Source organism: Tenrec ecaudatus, chromosome 1 (genome assembly GCF_050624435.1).
Source record: "Tenrec ecaudatus isolate mTenEca1 chromosome 1, mTenEca1.hap1, whole genome shotgun sequence".
Classification (NCBI taxonomy): domain Eukaryota; kingdom Metazoa; phylum Chordata; class Mammalia; order Afrosoricida; family Tenrecidae; genus Tenrec; species Tenrec ecaudatus.
The window spans coordinates 155,979,536-155,989,571 of NC_134530.1; the positions used below are offsets into that span (position 1 = coordinate 155,979,536).

The 10,036-nt window shown below is 45.2% G+C and overlaps 1 protein-coding gene across 1 annotated transcript; it reads right to left on the reverse strand.

The window, feature by feature from the left end:
• Positions 1 to 7,000: 7,000 nt before the first annotated feature.
• LOC142437297 (disintegrin and metalloproteinase domain-containing protein 30-like) lies at positions 7,001 to 9,145 on the reverse strand. The gene has a single exon (XM_075540522.1). The coding sequence runs from the start codon at positions 9,143 to 9,145 to the stop codon at positions 7,001 to 7,003; it is 2,145 nt and encodes a 714-aa protein (XP_075396637.1).
• Positions 9,146 to 10,036: the final 891 nt, after the last annotated feature.

Here is a 10,036-nt window from a genome sequence, read left to right on the forward strand (position 1 = left end):
TGATGTGATAGCAGATGTCCCACTCTGATTTTAGGATGTGATAAAATGACTGCACATCGGCTAAACATTTTAGCTCCACATTAGTGTAATCATGACTTTCACTTGTAGTAGTACAGAAATGTAGTAAGAAAATAAATCCGGTAAGTTGAATTTGCTTCCTTGCTTCAATCAAGACATCTACAGCTTTTGAAATCTCTTAGAAACACTATGTCTGTGTATGTCTTTATTCTGTGAATGCTGGTCATTCAGAAACTCAGCACGTAGTGTCTAAAAGAAATTCTCCTGTGAACCATGCAGGTGGTGAGGTCTAGCAGACAGTTGGAAATACAAATAGGAGCGTCCTCGGTGGTAGAAACCAAGCACAGCTTCCGTCTCTCGGGCCCATGCTATGAGCCGGTCTGGGCTCCCTCGGCCATCTTGGGGTCCTCAGACAGCAGTCCAAGCTCCATCTTGCAGGGTTGCTTGACAGTAGGGAGGGGGACTGATTTCAAGAGATCAGAGGAGAGGAGAGGGGTTTGGGCAGCCACCACTCTCACTATGCTAATGACTGAAAGTCTAGACTGACACTTTAGGGGAGTAGAAAGTCTCATCTTCCCCCACCAGGAGAGACCAGCCCCCAGGAAAAGACAATGCTTGGTACCATCACAGTCAAAGGGCAACGAAAGAGAGGAACACCCTTGACACAGTGGCTGCAACAATGAGCTCAAGCATAACGGTTGTGAGGATGGCGCCTGACCTGGGGCGGGGGACGCCATTGGATTGTACATTGGCTTGTTGTGAGTCAGCACCAACTTAATGGCACCCAACAATGACGACGACTTAAAAAGGCTACAAAGACAGATCCAAACACAGGATGCTCCCGACTAAAAACATCAGAATACAGACAACTTCGTTAAGGGACCATACAAACACCAACAACTAGGAAGCAGATGCCCTTTTTAACAAACGGTGCTGGGAAAAGTGGATATCAACCTGCAGAAGAATGAACTGAGACCCTGCCTTCACTCCATACACCAGGACAAGTTCAAGATGGATGACAGATCTCAAGATAAAACCCAAATCTATCAGGATCATCAATGGAAAAATTGGGGAAAAAACAGAACTTTAGAGCAGGCAATACAAGAGCTATCAGCAATAATGAAGGACACTCACCCAGAGGAAGATGTGAGATATAAAAAGAACTAGGACACTGCTTACAACTAATGGTAAATGATTGTCAAGTTATCTCCTTGAAGGCAGTCAGCCATCCAGAGCAGTCAGACTACTGTCTGATCCACTGTAGGTGGAGCTCACACCCTATTGATAGGATAGTGATTGTTTCCCTGGGGAGCTTAGAACAGATCAAACCTGCTCAGTGACATCTTAAGTTAGGCTGCCTTCCTGAATCTAGGATATGCCCATATGTGTATTCCCAATCTCTCCCCTTCCTATTGCGTGTACACCCCTAGATCATCCCCCTCCCATTACTGTATTACCTATAGTACAACCCCTTCCTGTAACGTATGCCTTTACCTATAATCAGGGGGCTTGCATGCTTTCAAAGATATATAAGGCTTGGTTAGAAATAAACCCCTTTTGCTTCTCCCCTTTCCTCCACCCACGCTGTGCACAGACCTGGCTGGTGAGTTCGTAGCCATCCAGGAGGTGAGCGTGCTACCAAGAAATGTGTCTGACTCTTTCATTTTACCTTCTCTTCAATCTCTCTTATTCTCTATGACTCTACCATAATCTTTATATACCATAACCATACAATTGCACCTATTGGACCCATGATATAGTTGTGAGGTGCTGGCTACCCCCACAGGAAGATAAAATAGACACGTGGGACATACTAAAGCTAAAACACTTGTGTGCATTGAAAGACTTCATCAAGAGAGTAATGAGAGAGCCCACAGACTTGGAAAAGATATTTAGTAATGACATGTCAGACAAAGGGCCTATTACTAAAATGTACAGAACCCTGCAACCTTCCAACAAGAAAAACAATGAACAGCCCACTGAGGAGATGGGCAAAATGCTTGAACAGAAGATTCACAAGGGAGGAAACCCTAATGACCCAGAAACATATGACAAAAAGTTCCTGCTCACTAGCTATCTGCAAAATGCAAATCAAAACAACCACAAGATACCACATAACACCTACAAGGATAGCCCAATTCAAAAAAATAGAAAGCAGCACATGTTGGATGGGGTATGGTAAGATAGGAACTCTCATTCACTGCTGGTGGTCGTATAGATACGTACAGCCACTGTGCACAGCAATTGGTGATACCTTAAACAGATTGAAATCAAGTTATCTTACCATCCAGCAATTTCACTACTGGACATATACCCAGAAGAAAGAAGAAACAATCCACAGGCAGACACCTTTGGTCCAATGCTCATTGCCATGCAGTTCACAATCTCAAAGAATTGGAAACAGCCTAAATTCCCATCAAGGGATTAAAAAAAGTCTGCTACAAACACACAATGAAGAATGTACACATCCCTAAAAAAAAGTGATGAAATGATGAGGTGCCTTGTCTCAGTGAAAGGGTTAGAGGACATTATGTTGACTGAAGTTAGCCAAGCACAAAGGGACAAGTACAACATGAGTCCTCTGGGGTAAGTTCAAACAATAGAATGGGCACAGGGAAAACTCACATTGAGCAATTCCTGAGCTGAGGACCAGATACTCTGGCAAGAGCCAGACTAAGCATAATGATGCCTATGTCTTCAGAAAGAAGAAAAGAAAAGAAAGAAAGAATGAAAAAAAGATGCAGACAGCAGCTATGCAGGACGAATTCCCCCTACTCCACCTAAATGACTGTATGGTCCACAGAGCGGTGGGGAGGAAATAAGATGGCAATGAGCGAACAGGGCACTAATCCATCCAAAGTGAGAGTATTGTTTATCTCCACAGGAAAGGGAGAGAGAAAGTAGACAGCATTCCCATGCCCCAGGCCTTCTGAGCTCCATTCCTTCTCAGGGCAGCTCATTCACAGAGGGGACTGCAGGGTCTGCCTGAGCTAGGGGCATGATGTCCCCTCCCTAGATGACAGCGCCAGAGGAAAGCACTGAAGACATAGTTCAGGGAGTGCAGCCAGTCTGACAGGCCTACATGGGGGCAAAAAAGAGGGGAGTGCAACAGATCAGCCATGGGAGCAAAGACACAAAGTCACTGAGGAATCTCCATTGTAGACTTCTGACTCTGGTGCGGAGATTGGGGTGCAGGGGAAGGGGGGTTGGTTGGAACGCTCTTGGCACCTCATCTGAAGTGGTTGGGGATATTCACAAGGGGGCCACACTGAAAGTGTAAAGGTCTAGCGGAGTAGGTGTAGGGCACCAGACCGCTCATTCTTGAATGCAGAAAGAGCAATGGGGTTTTGTAGAAGGTGCTGCCCTCCCCCGGGAATGCTGAAGACTAAGAGTATAAGTGCCGTTAGGTAAGCAGGTCCCTGAAAGAAAAGGGTGATGAACCAAAAGATTATAACAGGTATGCTCGCTATTTAACAGAGAGATGCTCATCTACTCTGGGTCAGGGCAACAGTTAGACTTGGACCTATTTGGAAGATCTCTCTCTTTCTCTCTCTCTCTCTCATCTATCTATATAACATAGGAAGGATAAGCAATCCCAAGGAGATAGCAATGGGACCGACAGTTCTGCGGGGACATTTGTGAGGAGGAGGTGGGGAAGGGGAGCGATGAGCCAATAATGATAGAAGAGCAAAGGATCTCAAACTGATCTAAAATAGCAAGGAGGGGATAGATTTCATGGTTTTATTTGATCGATTGAAATGTCTATGAGAGAAATTACTGAGAGGTGAACAATGGGTAAACATGATAGTGGGGCAGGAGGAATGGAAAAAGAAAAGAAAAACAAGAAAGTAAAATTATATATGTAGGTATAATATATATATATATATCTAAAGATAGGTGTATTTATCTGTTATATTTGAGGGGTAACCACAAAAGAGGAACTCTTTTTTCAAAGCTATGTATTTAAATATTTTTTACAAAAACCCCTATCCCCTTCAAACTACTCTTCATTACACTTAATGCACTTGTCAAACCTGCTATTCCATTCTCGGAAACATTTTTCAAATTCATCTGTTTGGATGACTGTCAGCACCTCCCTCTTTTTGTTCTTCACCTCTTCTATGCCATCTAATTGCTGTCCTTTCATGTCCCTCTTCATTCAGGAAGCAAAAAGAAGTCAGAGAGAGGTCAGGTTCGTAGGGCAAGAAAGGAATGCTTTCTTTGGTCAAAAACTGATGCAATGAGTTGCATGAACAGGTGCATTGTCATGTTGGCAAAACCAGGCCCCCATCTGCCACAAATCAGGCCTTTTTTGTTGCAGTGTAATGCAATCTTTTTAGACTCTTTAAATAGAAAGCTTGATGAACAGTCTAACCTATTGGAATGGACTCCAAATATACTATGAGTCAACATTTTCATCCATAAGGAAGTTGATGGACCTGCAGGACAAGGTTTGTCATCAATCAACATTTCACCTTTTTTGAAGAGAGAAAGCAACTCATGCACTGGAGTTTTCCCTATAGCACTGTTCTTGTAGGCTGTGTTCAACATCACAACAATTTCAGGGTGGGTTTTTTTTTTCCTGAGCAGGAAACAAAATTTCACAGCCACTCACTCTCAATGTTCTCTGAAATCAGCCACCACAAAAAAAATGGGGTTTGAAGAAACTGCTTTTATGAAAAGATTCACTGCGAGCAGAAAGTACCATCCCAGGTGATGCTAATGGGTCCGTCCATTAACTCAAAGCAAGTTGCTCTTTTCTCGCCTAGTGTGAAAAAAATGCATACTACAAAAACTGTATGATACTGACCTTCCCAGCAGGATTGCTGAATCCCAAATGGATGCATAAGCAAATATGGTGAATAAAACTGATTGTGCCCAGCTATTAAAAAGATATAGTGCCTGAGATCTTAAAGGCTTGAAGTTAAACAAGTGGTCATCTAGCAGGGAAGCAACAAAGCACACATGGCAGAAGCACACCAGCCTGTGTGATCACGAGGTGTGGATGGGAATAGGTATCAGAAGTTCAAACACAAGCAATCAAAATTGACGTGAAGGAGAACAAGCAAAGTGGAGACCCAAAACTCACCTGTAAGATAACTGGGCAGAAGGGCCAAAACAAAGGGATGATCTATCCAGGGTGCAGTAGAGAGCTGACGAAACACACAACTAACCTCTAGCTCTTTAATGTTTCCTCCCATTACTATTATGGTCTTAGTTTTAACTCATTAATCTTGTTATAACTGAATATGTTCATTTGAATAATTAAGATCATAAGATGCATGAAATCCAGTATAGATAAACCTTTCAGAAATAGTAATGGGATTAATAGTTCCCTGAGAGTACAGAAAGAGTGGGTTGGATGGGGGTGGAATGGTGAACTGATAGCAACAATGACTACATAATCCCACTCAAGAGAAATGAATAACAGAATTGTAGATGAATGGATACATGGGATGGTGTAAGGTAGGCCAATAAATTAAAAAATAATATATAAGAACAAGAGTTCCTGGAGGGTAGGTTGGTGGAGGGATGGGATAAGGAGGAGCTGATATCAAAGAGCTCATGAAGAAAGAAAATGTTTTGAAAATGAGGTTGGCAGCAATTGTACAATTATGCTTGATCTAATTGAATTATGGGTCGTTATAATATCTGTAAGAACTCCCAATAAAATGGAAAACAAATAAAAAACAGAAGGCAGCAGAAGTCATGTGAAAATCCTTTACTAAACAAGGAAGAGCAACAAATGCCCAAGGTAACCAACAATAAAGCACTGTCCCATAGGATCAATGGTCTTCTAGATCATTCCAGTCCAAAGGATTAGGACTTCTAGACCCCAAAACTATAAGACAATAAATTCTTGCTTTTAAAAGTCACTCTTCAAAAAAAAAAAAAAAGTCACTCCTTCGTGGCATTCGTGTTATGGGTGCACTGAGAAAATGCTAATGAACTCTTCTAGCCATAGAGTTGACACAGACTTTCTCTCTTCTCAAGCTGAGGGAGAGGGAGAAAGAGACTTCATTCTAGGATTCCAGAGCCAACTGTGGTAGTTATATAATCTGGTGTCAATTTAAGGATTAAGAGTATAGGGGTGGAGCCTAGGCTGTCAATATGGAGCTAGCCAATGAGACTTCTGTGTGGGCATGGCCTCCTGAGAATTGTGGCAAATCTGGGACTTCCTCCTTGGAAGTTCTCTCTCTCTCTCTCTCTCTCTCTCTCTCTCTCTCTCTCTCTCTCTCTCTCTCTCTCTCTCTCTCTCTCTCTCTCTCTCTCTCTCTGCTACTCCCTGGGAGACATGGCAGCTGACAAGACCTCTGAAACCAGAGAAGTCACGTAGAGACCCCTGCCAGCACTGAGATGCTTACACCACCACTGGATCCAAAGTCTTTCTACCCACTGGCCTGTGATCGTCCTGCATTTGGCGTCATTGCCTGTGTTTCGGGAGTCTGAAGAGGACTTTCTGGATTGCTGTGGGACATATGGGCTAATGTCGGATTTATGGACTTGATCTGGACTGGGTTGGGATGTTTTCTCAATGTTCAATTGTTCTTGTATATAAACCTCTCCTTTATACACATATGTGTGTCGTAGATTTGTTTCTCTCGTCTATCCTGACTAACACAACGACCTACTGGAAAGCCACTCTGATTCTACCAGAGTCATAACATTCAGCTGCTCAGTGATCAGGAAAGCAATTTGGACCATCTTTACAGGATACTCATAATTTGATCCCACACCGAGGAGTCAATTAAATCTTTGGAAATAAAATGCACAGCCTTATTTTGAGAAGAGAATATCATTTGTTTGTTGATCAAAACTTTCAGGAAAAGGATAGAGGTTAAAAGAATAGAAACAGAATGGGCAGAAACATAGAGAAGTGTTTGCATATGAAAGTTTGTTCAAAGTTTAATCAAGATACTGATTAAGTTTTTGTTTTCATGTTGCCTTCGAACTTTTATATTTCCGAATATATGAGGGAGTTTCATTGTTGGTCTTGCAAGAAAAGCACGGCAATCAGCGAGAGAACTAAGAAAATAAGGCGTAAGAACATTATGGTCATAACATTCAATGGTAAGTCTATTGCCTCTGGAAACAGCGGCCCTGGAGGCCCACTGGCAATGCTTCCTCCATATCCTTTGTTCTCACAGAAGGGAGGGGCCCAACCGTACATGCAGTGGCACTGCTTTTTATTATTGCAGATGCCTCGGTGGTTGCACTTCTCAGGTAAACAGTCATAGTTCATAATCAGATCACTCACACAAGTTCTGTTGGCACATATCCGGTTCTGGCCACAGTTGGTGCCATCATGTATCTCCCCCAGGTCAGGTATCCCCAAGGGTCTCATTGCTAGATGGTAGCCTATGCCCCAACACACGAGATTTTCCTCCTTCAGATGAGTGATGATGATTAAACTATGATCTGGCATATTAGGGACCAATCTGACGTTGATACACTGTATTCGGCCACATAATGCATTTTTGATCTCACACTTCTTATATATTCTAACTTTCTCAATTTCACAATTACCAAATTGATCACCCTCTGAATTCACTGCTTGGTAGCACTGAATAGGAGCGTCCTTGGCATCAGGTCCAAAAATTCGTTGGCACTGCATAAGCCGGGATCGACACCCCTTCCTAAAACAGTGGGCTTTGTATTTGCAAGGGGTCCCATCCTGTTTATAAGTGTCCCTTGGGCATAAATGTGAGGTCCCATCACAATACTCTGGAAGGTCACATTCATTTTCTTGCTCCCTACATACATATCCAGATGGACGAAACTGGCACTCGTGACAGCAAAGACCAATGCTGCAGTTGACACCAGGTGTCAACTTACAATCTGGTTGGCAGCACTTGTCTGTGTCACATTCCTCTTCTGTGCCACAATCACATTCCTCATCCCCTTCCACAATTTTGTTTCCACAGGTTTCCAGCATATAACCTGCTAATGGGATATTGGTTAGACAAGACAATCCTAAACTTAAGACAAAAAAAAAATGGGCTTTACTACAGTTACTCCAACCATTGCGCCCGTTGTTCATGAAGCAAGTGGTTCTGCCATTACAATGACAGTATTGTTCATCATCCAGTATTCCCATACCACGGCCTAGTTCATAAGTGGTCCAAGTGGCAGGTCCAAGAATATTCTGGTCTGGAAATGAAACTACTGATCCAGAATATGGATTACATATTTGTCCAAGATGCCCTGAAAGACCATGCAAATACCTTTTGAGCACAAATAGATGTGCCCAATCAGTTTTAATCCGTTGGTAAAGGAAAAGGTTTCTGTAATTTGCAAGTTCAGAAGCAACGTCAAGTAGATCTTCATAGCTGGTCTTTATTTTGTCTCCATCCGTCCATATTTCCAGAGCTTGTAGGCTTATCCTCACAATGAGTTCCTGAAAATGGGTGTCCACGATTGCTGTCAGAAGAAGAGCATCACTTACAATCTGCGAAGCATTCGACTTCACAAACAAGTATCGATCCCGATTAAACAGCAGTAACAGTTCCATGTACCTCGGGTGCTCATAGAATCCAGTGAACGGCCTGACCCGCGCCATGTTCTCGTCCTGGGGCATCTGCCACTCGATGTCGTCATCGGTTAAGCCGCAGGTCCAATTGCTCAAGTACTCCTTATTCAGGAGATACACGACGTGCTCAAACGTAGACGAGTCCTTGAGGGGCTCCACTTGGTAGAGGTCCTCTTCGATTTTCAAGATGCCCCGGAGCCCCCCCATGCACGTACTGAAAATCGCTTCCGACTCCGGAGCCTCCTCCACGGCGCCCGCGTAGTTGCAGCCCGGCGGCAGGTAAGGGTGGTCCTCCGTGAGCTCCCCCTGCTCCGTGAAGGAGAACACCCGCAGGTGTCTGGGCAACAGAAACCTCTTGGGCCGCAGCTGGAGGACGCGGTTCTTGCCTTTCACCTTCAGCAGGTAGGACTCCTGCCTGGCCACTCTGGGCCCTTGTGTGCGGAGGCCCAGCTTCTTGGGGGTGGTGATTTCGTAGGAGTCAAAGCCCCACTCGGGCTGGAAATCTACCTCCTGGCCAAGAGCGTCAGCCAGGAGCCCCGCCAGGACTAGCACTGGGAGGCAGGGGCCTGGGGAGGGGGCGGTCCTCCCCGCCTTCATGGCCCAGCGCCCAAGGCCAGGCCTCCGCGGGCCTGACCTCCAGTGACCGCTGCCAGGGCGAGGGAGCAGGAGGAGCCGCTCTCCCTGCAGGGTTTGCGGACCTCGGTCCGAGGCTCTGGGGTCTCGGGCCAGCTGCCTTCTCAGGCACTAGGCGGCCCTTGGAGTGGGTGTTCTGCGCAGTTCCGTTGGGCGCACGTGGGAGAAACGAGGAGAGAGTGCGCGAGAATCATAGAAAGGAGGGTGCGGTGGGGACTGTGGGCCCTTGGAGTGAATGACCTGAAGGAGCGTCAGAATGGAGAAAGGGGGGAATAGTGTTAAAAGCTCGCGTCATCCCCTGCCATTTAGAGTGGCTTTCCCTGCCCCGGCCCCCATCGAATACTTTTCATCGGCTGGGAAGTTGTGCAGGCCGCTAAGCCCACCTCTCCTTTGTCTCTTGGCCAACTTTCCACTGAGTGACCCGTTGCCAAGGGGAAGTGTTCCCAATTGGCAGGAGTAGATACAGGCTCAGATTGGCAGTGTAAATGCTACACATCCCCCACCACACCCACCCATGGGGCCCCTATGAGCCCAAGCAAGAAAAGATGCCAAAGAAAACATTTCCCCAGGGGTTCTTCCTGCGGGTTTTCCTTTTGGTGTGAGATCCTCACTGGCTTTCAGTGATGGGACTTCCAGGAAGAGGCAGTATCTTTTTTCTCTACTTTCAAAGAGAACAAAGCCCTGAAGTGGCAGAGAAGGGCCATGAGTGGGTTGTGTTTGCAGTGCAGTGTGGCTGCGGGACGGTGCCTGGCAGGGAAGGAGATCGCAGCTCAGACCCTGGAGACGCTTGTGGTGAATGTCACAGATCAATCGCAAGGCCGCCCTGAGTGTGTCTCAGGGATTCTGACACAAGAG

Bases quoted from the DNA above. Each gene is read 5' to 3' on its own strand.
- LOC142437297 (XM_075540522.1), bottom strand. From the start codon at position 9,145: ATGAAGGCGGGGAGGACCGCCCCCTCCCCAGGCCCCTGCCTCCCAGTG.